The sequence below is a fragment of the Vitis vinifera genome, chromosome 1 (genome assembly GCF_030704535.1).
Source record: "Vitis vinifera cultivar Pinot Noir 40024 chromosome 1, ASM3070453v1".
NCBI classification, from domain to species: Eukaryota; Viridiplantae; Streptophyta; class Magnoliopsida; order Vitales; family Vitaceae; genus Vitis; species Vitis vinifera.
In genome coordinates, this window is record NC_081805.1 from 1604050 (window position 1) to 1622847 (window position 18798).

Below are 18798 nucleotides of genomic sequence, written 5' to 3' on the forward strand. Positions count from 1 at the left end.
ATATATTATTAAAGTAATGTATATTTTATCTCTTCTTTTAGATGCGTTGCATTTATCCTCATTTTACAACACTTATTTTTTTATCATAAAAATAATTATTTCTTTTAAACATAACGTAAATACTTGAAATAATTAAGGGTATTTATGTAAAAAAATGTGTTTATCTTCAAACAAAAATATAAAAAGGGTTAAATACACAAATATGAGGATTATTTCATCCCTTTTAGCCAATTAATTCAAGAAAATTTGTATATATATTTTTTTTAAAGGTTTACAAGAAAAAAAAAAAAGTAAATTGTTTTCACACTTGGTCAAGGGATGTAGTTTCACAAACTTTTCTACTCTATGTAAAATCGGAACCTTTTCTCCATATTATTTTTTCTAATTTTTTATACTTTTTTATGATAAATATAAGAAAATAATTCTTTTAATATATATTTTTTCATTTGATAAATACTTTATAAAACCAAATAGCATATAACATAGTTTGGACTATGGCATTATTCATTTAGGTTCTCTTTGGCTCTGGAAAGTTTCAAGAAAAATACGACGAAAAGAAAATAGATAGAAAAAGTAGAAGAAATGAAAAATAAAGGAAAATAAGAAATAAATTTTAGGTTAATAAATTGTTTTTATATATTGCTTCAAAAAAATTTATATATTTAATTATTTTTGCATGAAAATTAAATAATTTAAAAATATATAAATTTTCTTAATAATTTTAATTATTTTTTACTTTCTTTTTGTATTTTTCATAACAATACCAAATATAAATTTTTTTTTTTAATATTTATTTTTTCTTTCTCTTATATTTTTGGAGAACCAAATTACCTTAGTAATTTAGGTTGAGTTGGACATGTTGTATCGATATCAATAAAACAACTTGACCTAATTAATTTATGATTTATTTAATAAAATTTATAACTAAATTTTATATATTTTGAAAATTATAAAAATTTGTAATAATTTAAAATATTTTAAAATATAAAATAATAAATTTTATATAAAATAAATGAATAAAAAAAATATGTAAATACCTTGGCCTTTTAGAATTTATTGTAAATTTTTAAAAAATTTAAAGTATTATTAAAATTCTTTAAAAAGTTTTATCTTCTTAAGCTCCCACTAAGTACTATACCAATATTTATCAAAATATATATATATATATATATATATTATATAAAGCAACTAAATTCATTTATTAAAGAGAAGCTCCCATTATACTTCACTTCATTTCATTTGCTTGTAACTTGGTTCATTATTTTATATTTTGATATCATTTGTTTATGCTTTAAATTCATATATTCATACCATCATTCAATAACTTAAATTTTATTGTGCGCTTTCAACGATCAAGATTACAAATTCGATAGTTAATGAATCAGTACCTATCATACTTCATTCATTTATTCTTTAATCCAATTCTTTTTGTACTTTGATTTCATTTATTCGGTTTCATCTTGTCCTTCATTCAACAACATATATTTCATCCATAGATTGCAAGTTCAAAATGTATTGAATTGGTACCCTAATATTTTCCTAAATATAGTTATGTTACGCCATAAAATAAATGTCATATCATAAATAATCAATGTAGATCTCTATAAATGGTGGGGAAGACACCAAGAATTCACATTTTGATAAATCAAAGGATAAAAAAGAACCAAAACTGGGAACCCCTTCTGAGGGAAATTCATGTAGGCTGCTTCTGCAACTCAATAATACATTCCAGAGCAAATGAAGTTTTGCCCATTTCAGTACACTGCATATGCTAACCAATTCCCTCACAAATCCTCTCAGACAACTCGGAGACAAGACCATATTTGTTGCTTTCATAGCATTTGTTCATGAACCCTAACAGGGTTACTCGATTCACATTTGGCTCTTTGTCCAGTAACTTGTGAAAGAACAATGCTGCCATGTCTAATTTCCCCTCACTGCAAAGCTTCCTGACCAAGGTGTTCACCGTTCTTATCCACTGCCTCTTCTCTAACCGGTCCAAGACATTGATGGCAGTAGAGGAATCATCCTTCTTGCAGTACTCATAAGCTAGCGTCAGTCGTGTAACTTCACATGGCGACAGGCCCTTGTCCATCATGGCATCGTAGAGGTTTCGAGCATCATCAAGCTTGGACTCTTTGCAGAGTCCACTGATCAGAGCACCATAAGTTATACTATCAGGAGCACAGCCATGGTTACTCATTCTTTGGAACAGCTTCACTGCCAAGCTTGTATTCCCATATCTGCAGTATCCACATATCATGGATGTGTATGTTTTCTTGGTGGGGATCAAGCCAAGACTGACAGCTTCCTCAAAGAGTCTCTCGCTTTCTTTCATCTGTTTTTGCCTACAGAAGGTGGAAATCAATGTTGTATAGGAATGTATGTCAGGCGTGAAGCCAACTTTGAGCATCTTATTGAAAAACACCAGAGATCGGTTGGTATCAGCCTGCCTGCAATGTACAGACATGAGAATGGTATATGTGACTCCATCAGCTTGGAGGCCATGAACAGAGACCTTATTAAGCAGCCTATAAGCCTCATCAAGACTTCCCTTCTTACAAAGGCCATCAATGATTGCATTATATGTATAGATATTGGGAGAGAAACCTTCCTTGCCCATTAGATCCATCAATTCATATGCTCGAACGAAATTGCCCACTTTACAATGCCCATCAATGAGAGTAGTGTATGTGTTCGTGTTGGGAACCAATCCCTGTTCCTGCATTCTACTCAGCAGCATCTCTGCCCGATTCAACTTGTCCTCCTTGCAATATCCATTGATCATAGCAGTGTAGGTATGCACATTTGGCTTGTAACCGTCGCTCCTAACGAGCTTAAGAAACAGCCTAAATGCCTTTTCGGTCCACCCCTTCTTGCACAACCCATCAATCAATGTTGTGTGGGTATACACATTAGGCTTCCAGCCTCTCCGAACCATCTCCTCCAACAACTCAAACGCCTGCTTGATGCTTCCTTGCTTGCACAACCCATTAATCAGAGCAGTGAAATTTATCACATTCGGAGCCAAACCCATCTCAACCATCTTCCAAAAGTACCCAACAACTCTATTCACATAACCCTTTTGGCAGAATGCATCAATGATCAAGGTACAAGTCGCGTTATCGACTATAAACCCTCTTTCAACCATCGCATTCAACCACCTCTCTGCCTCTAAAACCCTACCCATGTTACAGCAAGCAACAACCATTAACTTGAAACTTACACAATCAGGAGACACCCCTCTTTGACACATTTCAACGAACATATTCTCTGCAATTTCAACCAACCCCATTCCCACTGCAACATCCAGAACACAATTAAGTGTTTGGGTACTTGGAACCAAGCCCTGATTTTGCATCTCCACCACCATGTTAACAGCCTCCTTCAATTTTCCATTTTCAGCAAAATTCATCACCATACACTGCATCACCTCATTGGCTCTCTCCAAATTCTTGTTACCAATCAAAGCGGTGGCTGAAACTATGTAAAGGCGCATGAAATGCCGGAATTTAGGAAACCCAATTGCCCAGTACAAGAAACTCAAGGCCACCATGGAACCAGCTTCATCAGCCAGCGAAGCAACGACCGTAATCGCCTGGTCATGGGTCAGAGACTCGGAGTCTAATGGGAGGTGCAGCTTTGGAGGGGTGAATCTGACATGGGTTTGCTGGTAATAAGATTGACAGACCAAGGAACAGATTGTTCTCACAACGGATTGTGAGTGTGATTGGGATTGAGATGATGAAGAAGTAGAGGGTTCATCGTGAATGTAACAGTGTGGTCTGAGACTGAATGTAGGGTGTAGCTGGGAGAGGAAGACGCTACTCAAGATTGACGATGCTGGCAATTTCTGAGGCAGTACATGAAACCGATGAAGAAGAAGACGTAACACCATGAAAACAGATCAATGGTAGAAGAGGAATCAACGAAAAATGAACTGGAATAAAAGAGGGAAATGGATGATTCAAAATTCTGTTTGGCTGCTAAGAAAACGGTCGGGATTATTAACTTATAATCAACAATAATAATTAATAACTATGGGTTGAACAAATTTAAAAACCTGTTTGGCTGCATGTTTTGAAAGATAAAATTTAAAAGAAAAAAAAAATGTTAATGTCTAATAAGAATTTGAGAATTTGTTTTTAAAAACAGTATTTAAAAATAAAAAAATAAAAAAATTATTTAGATGGGGATTTTTAAAAATAATTTTTGTATTTTCATTTGGTAAAAATACTATAAATTTAATTGATACAATAGTAAATCTTATTAAAAATAAAAATAATTTTATAATTACAATTAAAATAAGAATAAATAGCTTTAGGATAAATTATATTTTTTTTCACAAAAATTATACTATTTCAGTATATCTTTTTATCGATATTACATCTTTGTAAAATCTAATTAAAATTTTAATAAATAATAAATAATAATAATTGTTAATAATATTTTATTTAATATAAATAATAAATAAAATTTACCTTTTTTAAATAAGAAGATTTTTCATTACATGGTACCTTTAATATTCAATTATAAATATAAAATTTCATTAAAAATTTCATTACATCCCGTTAATATCTCAATAAATATACTTTATAAAATTTAAATTTTTTAAAGAGATTTTGGATAAAAATATTTTAAAAACATATTCTTAATAATTTTCTAAAAAAATAAATTTTACATATGAAATATATTTATAGGGATATTAATCAAGAAAATTTAATATCAATAGTAACTTATTAGACTTAAAACCAACGGATCACCTTTCTCTTTATTATATTAAAATTAAATAATTTAAAAATATATAAATTTTAATTATATTTGATTTTCTTTTATATTTTCTATAACAAAGCAAATATGAAAAAAAATCATTTTTCTTAATATTCTTTTTTCCTTTCCCTAATATTTTTTTGGAACCAAATATAGCTTTAAACTATTAAATCTTATTCCATCTAAACAATTAGAAATCATAAATGTTTAATAAATCTATATTTTATTTTTATTATAATTTAAACCATTTAATAAATTGTATATTAATAATTAAACTATTGACCTAACTTGTAAAACAACGAATAATTTTATTTGGTTAAACAATAGATTCAATTTTGAAAACATTGTATAAACTTATATCTTAAACTCATCTTATTCACAATCAAATGAAGAGTAAGAACTTCTTTTATAAAATAATAATAATAATAATAAACAATCCATTACCAAAAACTCTCACCCACGATGATCTAGAAAATAAGGTGGAGAAATTCTATCTTCACACATTGGTTATGCTTGTGAACTTTAAAAGTCTCCAAGGTACATTGCACCCATTTTGAAACTATATATGTATATATTTCCTTATTAAGGCATCTTTGCATGTTGCATTTATATTAAGCTTTACCACTACCTTTCAATTAAGTAAAGATCTTCCAAGATATTTCTAACCACCCATATTCCTTTTTTCCTTAAGTTGCCCTAATGATGGAGAGGAAATGGATGGTATCTTTGATGAATAATGACAAATTAATAGCTTTCCAAGTACACTATGATTTTGGAAAAGTTTATTTGTGATACATGGAAAAAATATTAAAAAAAAAAAGAAAGAAAGTCTAGACTCATCGAAAGATGGTATAAACAATGAAACCAAAATACAAAGAAACAAGATTACGTATAAACAATAAGATCAAACTAAAAAATATATGTTTGAACTCGTATGAAATAATGAAATCTAAATGTAAAGAATATGATTAATTTTGTTTTTTGATATTTACTGAATCAATAATGTAACCCAATCCTATATATAAGATTAGTATCCATATATACAAGTATTGTATCCAAGTTTGTACAATAATTTTTCTAAGCTTTTCTAGGAATCAATCAATCCCCTTTATTAAAGGAGTGAGAGGTTGAAGATGCTTCAACCATCACATGCACCTCCATTTTTCCATGATTGCAGATCAAAAGGAAAAAACTACAATGACTTGTGGTCCCATGGATTTTCCATGAGCCTGAGGTCACCAAGAGCTACAAGACAAACTAAAACTAGTCTATTTTCCTGTTATTTTTGTCAAAGTTAGACAAAACAAAGTAAACAAAAATAAATTTTACAGCTGCCACTTGACATTGCTCCCATGAAAATTCCATGGAACTGCCACCTACCATACCACTCTTGCTAATATGCTTGTTTCACTTTTTCACCCAAAAGAAACCCTCACACAGTCAAAGAGTTTGAAAGGGAGAGGTGTAGTGCAAAAGGGAGGAAAACTTGAAAAGCGTCACATGCTTGCTTTGATTAAAAGGGGACAACAATCATTCTTTTTTATTTTTTTGTTGAGTTTTGACTATCATCCACTTCTTTTCTATTGTTCATCTTTTACTAATCACATTTAGCTCTAGGATTTTTGATAAAATACATGTACAGGCAACCCATTATAAGGCAAAATTCAATGAAGATAAGAAATGTACAATAAGTCTTTTTTCACTGACACAAGACACCCAATAAAAAATAGCCACATAGTTTTCAAAGTAGGTTTATATTTGCTTATCTTGGCAATTGTTTTATTTCTTTGTGCCTGGTAGATCCACTTTCTCAATATTCGATCATATTTTCTTGTATGTAAGTTCTATAACTTTGTATTATTATTCAATGGTTTAGATTTGACTACATACATTAAGAGCTCAGACTCAAAGTAAAATACGTACCGAACTAGTAGCATTGAATTTTCCAACTAAGTATTAATAAATGTTTGTTGTTGTGATCCCAATGCTTTACCAAAACTTAATGTAGATCTGGCACAAAATACATAGAAGGGTTTGTTAGACTAACACCCTTTTTCAATGTGTAAAGGAATAAAGAAAGAGAGGAAAAAAAGGGAGGAAGATAGTTATCATTTAAAAGTACACAATGATGGAGTTGGAAATAATGTAAACATGCAAGCCATTGTCCACCACAATGAAATAATATGGAAGAATCTGACCTCCCCTTCCCACTAACTTCGGCAGCTTCTCTTATATAAGAACTTTTTTCTAACTGTCACTACTCACAAGACTTAGAGAGCAGAAGAAACAAAATGCAGAAGCTGCATTTCCATTTGCTCTTGTTATCTTTGTCTTGTTGCTTTGTTCTGGCTCTTTCATGGAGCCAAAGCCAGCAGTTCAGCCATGCCAAGAACTATGAAGGCTCTTCTAACCTAGTGGATCTAGATTACCACATGGGTCCTGTCCTGGCTTCTCCCATCAACCTCTATATAATCTGGTATGGCCATTGGAACTGGAGGCACCAAACTACTATTAGAGATTTCATCTATTCTCTCTCGTCTTCCTCCTCTTTCCCTTCTGTTGCTGATTGGTGGCGCACTGTCAGGCTCTATACTGACCAAACAGGATCTAACATCACTGGTAGTATTGTTCTCTCAGGGGAGTTCTATGACTCCAGATACTCACAGGGCAGGTATCTAAGTCGCTTAGGAATCCAATCTGTCATAAAAAAGGCTGTCACTTCTCACCCACGGGCTCTACCTCTCAATCCTTACAATGGTGTTTACCTAGTGCTGAGCTCCTCCGATGTTCAAGTTCAAGACTTCTGTAGGGCAGTTTGCGGGTTTCACTACTTCACCTTCCCAACCATTGTTGGTGTCACAGTGCCCTACGCATGGGTGGGTTACAGTGGCACCCAGTGCCCAGGTATGTGTGCTTACCCGTTTGCATGGCCCAAGTATTCAGGAAGACCACCACCAAGCACAAATGGTGGAAACAATATAATGGGAGCACCAAATGGAGATGCAGGGGTTGATGGAATGATCAGCGTGATAGCTCATGAGCTAGCTGAAATGTCTAGTAACCCACTTGTGAATGCATGGTATGCAGGGGATGACCCAACTGCACCCACTGAGATTGCAGATTTGTGCATGGGTGTGTATGGGTCTGGTGGGGGAGGTGGGTACATAGGAAATGTGTACAAGGACTCATGGGGAAATGGGTATAATGTTAATGGGGTGAAGGGAAGGAAGTTCCTAGTTCAATGGGTATGGAACCCAGTGAAAAGGAGATGTTTTGGCCCCAATGCCATGGACTAGAAGTGTATTATGTACATGATTTCCTATGATTTCTTCCGCTAATTGATCGAGAAAGCAAGACGGGGGACCCAAGGAAAGATGTGGGAATCAAGTGAAATGAGGCTAGGGGGACAATGTACAAGGGATGGCCCATAGTGATGGCACAAAGTATGACTTTTATAAAGGAATCATGCTTTCCTTTTTGAATTTGTAGCTAATCTTCTGTCTTTAACAAAGTTATAGAAATACAATAGATCATGTAAGGCATTATGTGGCAAACTAAAAAATTGGCCATGGGGATTCAGCACAAGTCTGAATAAACTCAAGGTTAGTAAACTTAATTGGTCTGGGATATGCTTCAGAGTTGCAATATTCTTAGGTAAAAAGAGATCAAAATGACTAGTTACATAGCAATTCAGAACAGCCTCCGAGTCTTTTGCAATCCAGTAAACTAACCAATGTTTTACCTCATGGACTTGGCTCTGGTTTTCCACACATGGGCGACCAACTTATCAGCATAGAAAAAGCAAACCACCTACCCATTACTGGAAAGGCAAAACCAAGATTATCAGGTTTAAGCATGTTAACCTACAAAAATTACCTACCAAAAACAAAATACTGAACTTACCTCGAAGATTCCATATTCCTGCAAAAGTTTCTGCATCAACAAGAGAAGAAGAAAAAGGAAATAATTATTTTTTCATAGGCGAAAACAAGGGTAAAATTGCAACTTTCCATATTTAAACCAACCATTGCTCTGTTCAGTACTACAGATGAAGACCACCAATAAAAGATATTCTGCTTCCAACTGAAAAATTTACTCAATTCTCCATTCTTTTACCAGTAAAAATTAAGGACAATGATGATGTAATTATGTATGATACAAATGCTGCCTTACCAGCAAACAAACAAAGAATACAAGTTTATTCATCTCTCATACAAAATTGATTTTGTACCACTACTTGACAGAAGATTTCCAGTTCTTCAGCACAAAAGATGTCCATGGATAATAGAACTGTACTTCACCGCTACTTGACACATGTTTCCCCTATCCTTCATGTTTTCAAAACATGGCCCTGAATTTTCTTCAAGCACTGGGCAAAAATTGAATTCTTTGACAAACCTGGATGTATCTGGATCTTCTACTTTTAACTGAATTTAGAAAAAATTCATAACACATCAGAGCATCGGATACATGAGTGGTCAATAAGCCTTGCTACAAGACTCTCAGGCTCTGGAATGAGAGATGATGTCAAGCTATTCCAAAAATGAAATGTGAAAGACTCATTCAGAATCTTTGAAAACAAAATATCTTGCTCAGCCTTTTCAGTTTCTGTTGCAGGTGTAGTAAAGTACCTGTTTACAATTTGAAGGGTTAAGAAAAAAGGAGGAAGAATATGAGAACAATGAAAACCAACCAAGCATATATGCAAACTAAATTTCTGTAAGAGTCAGACAATGCATTAGAATGAAATGTAACATGTTTAAGATGGGTGCAGTGGAATATCTGTTTGTAACTCAGAAAGGGTTAAGGAAAAAGAAGGGAGAATATGTGAGCAATGCAAACCAATCAAATATACATGGATGCTGGGTATATTTCGAGAAAATGTATCAGAATGAAACTTGAATTTCACTATGATAACAATGCATCTGAAAGCCATGAATCCACTCGATCTATCCCAAGGAAAATCTTATTTACCCAACTTTCCATGGTAAACAATTTGCAGAACCTTGGGCCAGAAACAACCCAATGCATGATAAAGGATTGGTTGGTTTTCACTGTCATTTTCTACTTCATCTTATTCTGATTGTTGATCTTATGCAATTATTTGATGACTATGACAACCTCAGGCCTTCCAGATTTTGGGCCCAAGGTAACAACATTGAGAAGGTGCATATATGTGGATGATAAACCGAATAGTCATTGTTACATGACTATAGTTTTAAAATTTAATACTCAGGCATAGAGAAATTTGTCCTCCAAAGTAAAGAGGGCAATTGAAGGTTTAGATCAGGTATTATTATAGTTACTTCTTTAAGTTTTTGGGAACTTTGAAACAGCATCTCAATTAGAATGGCTTCCATTTTCTTCCAAAAACTATACACTATGCAATAGGGAAAAAAAAACATCTTCTCCAGAGTTCAAATTCAATATAGATTTAAACAAAATTCTGTATTAAAAGAATGGTGTCACAACCTACTAACAACGAAGCACCATCCAATTGTATTTCCAAAGTGAAAACATTACTTAGTACAAAAAGAAATTGTGAATTAGATTCAAAGCATGCCCTAAACTCCTTACCATAGCAATCCCCAGCATAATGCAAACATTTAAGTTCTAAAAACATGAGTGATAAAAATACTTATTCTGGTGTACTCATTATACAGTTTCCTCAAAAACATAAGCAAGCTTCTAGGCATGCAGGTGCTGCCATACACTCTGAAACAAGAACCTTCCTGTTTTAACCTCTAAAGTTGAGACTTGCACTTTGCTTGCAAGTTTATTTGCTCAATCATCATCTCTAGATATATCCCAAGATGGACGTTGAATAGTTTAATCTAACAAAGACTTACAGAAATCATATGGATTAGAGTAAGCTATGCATAAAAAACAAGGGTCCAAACATGAGACATTCAGAATGTTATAAACACAGTTTTTGAATGTGGGAAGTTTTCAGTTAAGTCTCTCTACAAATCATTAGTATCAGGCCATCCAATCTCCTTCCCTTCATCGGCTATTTGGAAAGTTTCGGTGCAGCCTAAAGTGAGTTTTTTTGGGTGGGAAGCAACGTGGGGGAAGGCCCTCACCTTGGATCAGCTTCAAAGGAGAGGTTGGGCTCTAGAGAACAGATGTTACGTTTGTCAAAGGCATGAAGAATCAATTGATCACATTCTTCTCCATTGTGATAAGGCAAGAACTCTTTGGGTGCTGCTTTTCTCTATGTTCGGGGTGCAGTGGGTGCTGCTAGCCACGGTTAAGGAGATGCTTTCGGGGTGGAATGGGACTTTTGTGGGTAAGAAGAGGAAGGGTGTTTGGAAAGCAAGTCCTTTGTGCCTCTTTTGGACGGTTTGGAAGACAAGGAACAAAGTTGCTTTTGAGGAAGAGGAGCTGTCAATTCAAAGACTTAAGTCTTCTTTTGTTTATTTTCTTTGGTCGGAGACGAAGAGGTCTATAAAAGATGGTCCCTCGACCTTAGTTGATTTTGTTGGTTGGGTGGCTTCCTGTTAAGGGTGTGGGTTGGGATGCTCTTCGGGCCTTGGCATTCTGCTAGGGAGTGAGGGACGTTTTTCTTTTTCTTTTCTCTTTCTTGTATTTTTAGCCATTGCTTCAGTGGTTTTTTAATACAATCTCTTTATTTATCAAAAATAAAAAAATAAAAAAATGTGTCAATATGAGGTACCAAATTTTCCTATATTAACTTCTGGCATAAACCAATTTCTGACTTTGGCGACAAGCCATTGTTATGGGACATTACAAGTCACTTATATGACACATTCTGCCAACAGTCACAAAACAGCAAGGAACCTTTTTCATTCTCCACGTTTACTATCTCGCCTTCTCCTAGGATGGAAGGCCAAGGGGATGGAGAAAAGACAAAGGAAGGTTTGGCGCATGGTTCCATTGTGTTTATTTTGATGCATTTGGAAAGAGGGTACTCAAAGGATATTCTGTGAGGAAGAGATATCAAAACAAAGACTGAAAGAGACTTTATTGAAATCCTTGATGGAGTGATATCATGATGCAATGGGGATGGAGATCGCCACAATGTTGGATTTTTTAGATAGCCTAAATTGTGAATAGTTACGTTGTTCAATGGGCTACCTTGTTCAGTAACTCTCCTGTCTTTTTGAGCCTTTTGTATACCACCTACTTACATGGGATGCGCCTCTCTTTATTGGGTGTTATTCTATTAATATATTTTTCTATTTGCCTATCAAATAAAACAAAACACCAAAAAAACCCCTGCATCCCAGCCCCACCCCAATACCTTTAGCTAATTTGTATTGAGCTTCAATACCACTTCCACCATTCTTAGCATCAGATATATGTCTAAATTTTCATAGTATATATTATCCTTTTAGGTTCCACTCAGTGCATCTGTATGAATTTAAGGAGAAAAAAAGAACAAAAAAAAAACTATTCTCTTTGTGAATTCCAAATCTTCTGACGAGCAAGCGCATGTAGAGATAGGGAAAGAAAAGAACTTTCAAAATCTTATGAAAAAAGAAAACAGGAAAAACAAACAGAGGAAGTGAAGAACTTGGAGAAGTACCTTGTGATATTGTGAGGACTAATAGGGAAGAAAATAAAGGAGGGCTGCACTAGAAGCTCCAGCTGTTTATCAGAGGCATTTTCTTTACTCAAAAATTTTTTAGCAACTCTTGTCAAAAGATCAGCCCCATTACACTTCAAACATGTATCATCATATGTTGAATAGAACTCATTCAAGCACTCCATTATGAAAGGGCTGCATGCAAATGAGAAAGAAAGCTCAAATCTTGTAAGTAGTGGAGAACACAAAGAAAATGATTTTATTATATACTCGCTATTATGAATGACTATTCAGTAGAGAGCTACTAACAAACTACAACTTGAAAAACCTAAAAAACTTAAATTGCACCTCCTAAGATATAACCTAACAGGGTTATGTTTTTTGAACTCCCCAACATGACCATTGAAAGCTAAGTGCTTCAGCCGTTCTTGGCAATCGATAACATATAGAAGAGAATAAAATCCATGTTTACATATTTTAGACATCCCTCTCATACCATTAAATTAGTGTAACTATCAGTAAGGATAAGAATTGGAATCCAAAATCCAACAGGGATAAAAGAGAAAAAAAAAAGAAAAAAACTTTTAAAGCTACAGACTCTCCTAAAAGGTTAAGCATGTTAAGAGTCAAATTAGAAGTTATAGATTACAAATAAATGGATGGGGGAATAAACAAAGACTTGAACTTGAGATCTTTAGTTAACCATAGCTTTCATAACCTGTTAAGCTACCAACTTTCTTACAAACTGAAGTGGTTAGAATATAGCTCACAATGTATACCAGACTAACAAAAACAAACAAACAATAGATAATCACATAGGAAAGTGAAGACAAAAAATCAGAACTTGGAGAATTCAACTGAAAATCCATTTATGTTTCTAGAATTACTCATGAGGGGGAAAATAGGGGGGAAATGAGAAAAAAAGAAAGAAAGAAAAAACCTTGAAATCAAAAGTTAGAATGAGGAGTGCCTGGAGTACCTGTCCTTTCTAAATACCATCACAGCACCATTTAAAGAACTTCCAGCAAGTTGATCCTCTAAGCCAACAGAATTATTAAGTGAAGAAAGAGGTTTCACGACAATAATGTCAGAATCAAGATAGATTCCACCATATCTGGAGAATACAACAAAAGATACACATAAATTTGAAGTTAGATATGCACCAACAGAATCAAACATTGCAGTAAGAAAAGCTGTCATTCAATCTATAGCACAATACATGTCCAATTTAGAAGACTCTATTATTATTAAGCATCATCACCTGTAACTAAAAAGATAATACCTATTCTAGATTAGGAAGGATGTAAAATCTCATATCAAACAACATCACAGCTCAGGACAAAAATATTAATGTTTTATCAAGAATATATTTATATATTATTGACCTCAAAACTCAGTATGTAACTAACCCGTCAGGGTAACCCAGTTGGTCAAGGAAAACACTGGGAAGTGTGGTCCTAGTAAATGGCACATAGTCTTAGATTCAAATCTTGTCACCAATGATACCCTGAATTTACACGGTGCTGATTGTTGTGAGGCGGTTAGCACCCGAGGTTTGGGTCCCCATGGAGAGTCCTAAGGGCTTGGCCATGGGAGGTTCCTCGGTTATAAAAAAAAAAACTCAGTATGTGACTAGTTCTACAACCACTCATGAGCTTTCTGGTGCAGGTTTCTTCTTCTGATACAGATATTATGCATATTTATAGCATAGGCCTAATAGAAAAGGAGTTTAACCCATGTGCATAAGAAGTCTGCAAAAGTGTGCCAAAAGGCATCACCCAAAGAAGAATAAAAATAAAAGACCCTATAGGAGCTATCAATAAATTATAGAAAAAGAAGCATGATCCACCATAAAGCATCCCAGACTAAGAAAACAAATATTTAAAGAAAGATTGTTTTGACTACAAAGAATGCTTCTCAGTCTTTGCACAAGCATAAACACAGGCCAGGAGGGGCTAATCTCTAACACTTCAAGCCTTCAACTATTAAATCACTCCATGAGACGCTTCAAAATCTTTAATCTTGAGGATTGATGCTTGCTGTAAATATAGGTTCTAAATGTCTCCTTAACTTATACATATACAAAAAACCAATAGGGGCAAGAACGCACAAAAAATGAGAGCAAAGGAGTATTCTCTATAAGAGGACTTTATTCTCTTTTGGAAACAGATTGTGTCATCCCATTCCCTTTAAAGATTATTTAGAATTCATTGATTCCTTCTAAGGTGAGTTTCTTCACATAGGAGGTTTGTTGGGGTAAGGTGTTGAATTTGGATTAGCTTCAAAGAAGAAGGTAGACTTTGGTCAGTAGGTGTGCCTTGTGCAAAAAGGAGTTAGAGTCCATTGATTATATTCTCCTACATTGTGATAAGGTAAGGATATTATGGCAATTGGTGTTCTCCATTTTTGGTATTCAATGGGTTATCTCTAAGTTGATTAGGGAGAATCTATCAGGGTGACACAACTCTATTGTAGGTAGAAGGCCTGGAAAGCTGCTCCTTTATGTATTTTCTAAACTATCCAGCAGGAAAGAAATCAGAGATGTTTTGAAAGAGAGGAATTGTGAGATCAAAGACTAAAAACCTTTTTCCTTAATTTCTTCATGTGGGTTAATGTGTACATAGGCGGAGGCTATATGCCTTTGGTTGACTTCATAGATTGGTTAGGCCTTTGTTGAGGGAGGGAGTATATTTATGCCATCTCTTTTCTGTTTTATCTTTTGGTGTTCATTGTATACAACTCATGTACTTTTGTGTGTTTTTTGCATTATTTAACATATTCTTTTATTTATAAAAAATAAAAAATAAAAAATAAATAACAAAGTTTATGGGATTGCCTATGGTGGACATGAGTAGGAAATTGCTTCCCTACTAAGAAAGTTAAAAACCATAAAGGGTTGTAGAGTTTACGCTACGAAGAGGAGGCCTTCCTCCACACCCTGCTTTCTTAGGGAGCTTTGAAATTTGGAACGTTCAATCAATTACTGCAATTCAAACAAAAAAGAGAGGAGCCAAAGTGGTGGGAGGGAGATGGCTTGTAAGAGACCTTGTAGGTTGTGTTTTTTGGGTTGTTGTTGGTTGGCTTAGAGGCTAGGTGATCTTTTCTCCTCAAATCTAGGAGGTTCATGGTAGAGGAGAGGGAGCTGGAGATCTCTCACTTTGTCTTAAGGTAAGGGTTTTAGGGTTGAGGGCATTTTGTAATTCTTGGGGGGCAGAAGGTGGTGGTTTCAAGAAAGGCAAGGAAGAATGGTTGTGGAAGTAGTAGGGTGATTCAGTTTGGTTTCATTCCAAGTGTTTGATAAGTCTAGGGTTTCTTTGTCTTTCTAGGCTTTAGGGTGAAGTCTTTTGTATCGGGTGTTAGTTTGTTGTTTCTCTTTCCTTCTGTGTTTTTGGCTACTCCTTGTATACTGCGTGTGTACTTTGTGTGCCTATTACAAACGCTTTTAATATATTTGCTTTGTTTACCTATCAAAAAAAAAAAAAAACATAGTTGTGTCTTGATGTGTCCATGGTGAACTAGAACTGTCAAGACCTTGAGTGCAGAATGTTAAATAATTGCTTTAAAAATGTAGAAAATTTGCAGGAAGTGTCCAACATCAGCGTTGAGGACTATCATCTCTGACAAAGCTGTGAATCCTCTTTATAAATGCCAGTACTCTGTAGCTTGCCAATCTAAAGTTCATAATTTTTCTATGCATGTTTGGATGATTAAAAATATAGTTTCATAGATGAGGTACGTCATTCACAACTTCTGTAAACACTTCTCCAATGTTTCTAATTTTGTTATTTTTAGTCTGAGGGAGATAACAAATTAAGCCTCAAGCCTCACCATTCCTTCACTTCTCAATGATTACATTTGCATGGCTTATGACAAAAATTGAAATAGATTGTTCATGCAAAGCAAGCACATTTTCACTCCAGGGTACTCACTCCCGTGATCTCCAGGATGATATGAATAAATAGATTAACTATCAGTTTAGCCATTTAGGTCCGTAAAATTAAGTCCTAATGTGTCTTTTAATATTGAAACTAATCCAAGATTTCACAATTAATGGTCTAAAATGTAATGGTCCTAATGCATTACCCATAGAATCTATTTAATTATTAGTTGTGCATGTCTATTGATATTGAAACCAATCCAAGGTTTCATAATGAATGGTCTGAAAGGTGCAATAACTAAGCAAACTTACTTGTAGAGAGCAGCAAGACGAACAAGTTCACTGTAGTGAGTAGAATAGAAGTTTGTTTTTCTCCATTCAAACCAGACAGATGCAAATATATGAGCTGCTGTATTCTTCAGAAGTTCATCAAGATTTGGCATGGCAACAGCAACTTTGAAACTGGAAAGCAAAGAAATTTATGAGTAATTATTTCACAAATATTTTAACTGAATTAAATAACAAATTTGGAGAAGTTTTGGTTTTAACACGTGTGTGTTCTCACAAAGAGGTTCAAAAGAAAAATTAAAGGATACTGAAGGTAAGCATGCTTTGATCACCAAACAGAACACCATTCCTACGAAGCAAAATAAAATAAAATGACCCAAAAACCGTAAGTGAAAATAGATCATTCTCATCATCGCCCCTTCATTTATTAAGGAAACTTGACTATAGGAGGAAAAGAGGACAAAAATAAAATGTGAATATCAGGGAAATGGGGAAACAATGTACATTTAGATGCTCATTTATGTTCGGAAAATAATAAAGAAAACCTTCAATTTAGTGAACACTATTGATTTTTAACCATGTGAGTTAAAAGACAAAAAATAAAATAAAATAAAATTGAGGACATGATTTGAGGAAATACCCCTTCTCTACAAAGTCTTTGAAGAAATCAAGCTCAATTGTCTCAGAAAATACCACAACACAAGCATCTCGATGGTGGGAGAGTAGACTCTCAAGACCACGTTGGTGTCTAATGCTAAACATCCATGGTGGGGAATTCCACACCATGAAAAACCTCATCCGACACTTCCCTTTCCTGATGAACGCATTCATGAAGTTTGAAAAAGATAAGCGGGGATGTAAACCAGGAAAATATCCCCATCTCTTCCCATCAGCGTATATGTGACCAGACAACTCAGATTTCCTCCTAGCTTTGGAATCCTCATTATTGTGACCCAATCTCCTAGCTTTAGAATCCCCATTCTTGTGACCCAATTCACTAATATTTTGCACGCTTTTGTATTCAACAGTCTCATTCCTATCATGCTTGTATGATGAATTCCCAGTAGTAGTGCCATTTAAAACCTCATTAACATCGACAATTTTTTTAGTATCCAAACCAAAACCATAGCTGTCATGTAAAGTTCTGCGCTCAGCTCTCCTAATTTCAGTTCTTCTACCTTCCACATCACTCCCCAATGTGGTTTTCTGTACATTTAAACTATCACGTATCTTAATTGCCACTTGACCACCATCTTCTACCAATCTCGATCCAAGATTTGTAGTAGCTGAAACACCCAATGGTTTCTTAACCAGGAAAGGAACTTTCTTAAATTTGTTCAACAAAAACTTCTGAACAAGTCTATCACCCCTAGTCAGGCTGGTAATTCCGATCCCGTCGGGATCCTGCAGAAGTGGATTATTCATCGGATTCAACACCTCCAAATTCGACTTGAACATTCTATCCCTTCTCAGAAAATCGCTTTTTGTATCAAACCAAGGGCCCCAGCCCTCTCTCAATGGATTTGCTCGCCGCCCCGTCTTCAACAAAAGCATGTCTTCGATCCCATCCACCTCTCCCACCTTCCTCCTCACCTCCTCATCAACCACCACATCATCCGACGCAAACACGCCCTTGCTCCGATCCTCCATACCCGATCCAACATCAAAACCCACATAATCCTCCCACTGATCGATCGAACGCTTATCAAAAGCTCGTCGTATGACCCCGCTCACATGATCAAAGAAATACCCAGAAACCCTAGACTCACCGACCTCCTCATCCTCCGACTCCACCCCTCTCAGAATCTCCTCCTCATTGGAAAGCCCAGCCTGATCCGCCTCCTCTTCCATCACATCGAGCTCGTCGATCCGGTCGTCGGCGCCGGAGTTTCCACCGGGATCGGAGTCCTGAGTGAGCGGATCTAGTACAACGGCGTCGTTTTGAGGGTCTATTGGGGGAACTTTAGAATTTGGAAACCGTAACCCTAACCCTACTTTGGGGGAGAGGCGGGAGTCGCGAGAGAAGCTAAGGCGACTGTGCAGAACTGTGACCGACAAGAGGAGAAGAAGAGCAGCGATGACGGCGCACACCTGTGCACCGTAACGAGGACGGCGCCGGGAACGAAGAGTCCTCAGCATTTTCCGGTTACAAAATGAGCAATATTGCGGACATTCTGTTAAATTTAACGATTCCGGGCGAGCTCCTTTTTTCCCTTCGAAAAGAGGTTGCTGAAAGCAGAACCGTTGCCTTTACCGCGGGAAGAGGCTAAGTTATTTTATTTTTATTTCTATTTTTTAAATTACTAATACATAA

General features: G+C 35.3%; 3 protein-coding genes across 3 annotated transcripts; 1 reads left to right on the forward strand and 2 right to left on the reverse strand.

The window, feature by feature from the left end:
* Positions 1–1575: 1575 nt before the first annotated feature.
* On the reverse strand, positions 1576–4064 carry LOC100854972 (pentatricopeptide repeat-containing protein At4g19890). The gene has a single exon (XM_003631144.4). It carries the CDS (start codon positions 3896–3898, stop codon positions 1772–1774), a length of 2127 nt encoding a protein of 708 aa, XP_003631192.1. The 5' UTR covers positions 3899–4064; the 3' UTR covers positions 1576–1771.
* A 2924-nt stretch (positions 4065–6988) lies between these two features.
* Positions 6989–8303, forward strand: LOC100854077 (hypothetical protein). The gene has a single exon (XM_003631190.4). It carries the CDS (start codon positions 7062–7064, stop codon positions 8064–8066), a length of 1005 nt encoding a protein of 334 aa, XP_003631238.1. The 5' UTR covers positions 6989–7061; the 3' UTR covers positions 8067–8303.
* Positions 8304–8847: 544 nt separating this feature from the next.
* Positions 8848–18757, reverse strand: LOC100268073 (uncharacterized protein At4g19900). Its single transcript, XM_010650334.3, has 5 exons — positions 17125–18757; positions 16509–16658; positions 13299–13433; positions 12320–12514; positions 8848–9401 (listed from the first exon to the last, which is right to left on the reverse strand). The coding sequence occupies exons 1-5, from the start codon at positions 18621–18623 to the stop codon at positions 9215–9217; spliced, it is 2166 nt and encodes a 721-aa protein (XP_010648636.1). The 5' UTR covers positions 18624–18757; the 3' UTR covers positions 8848–9214.
* Positions 18758–18798: the final 41 nt, after the last annotated feature.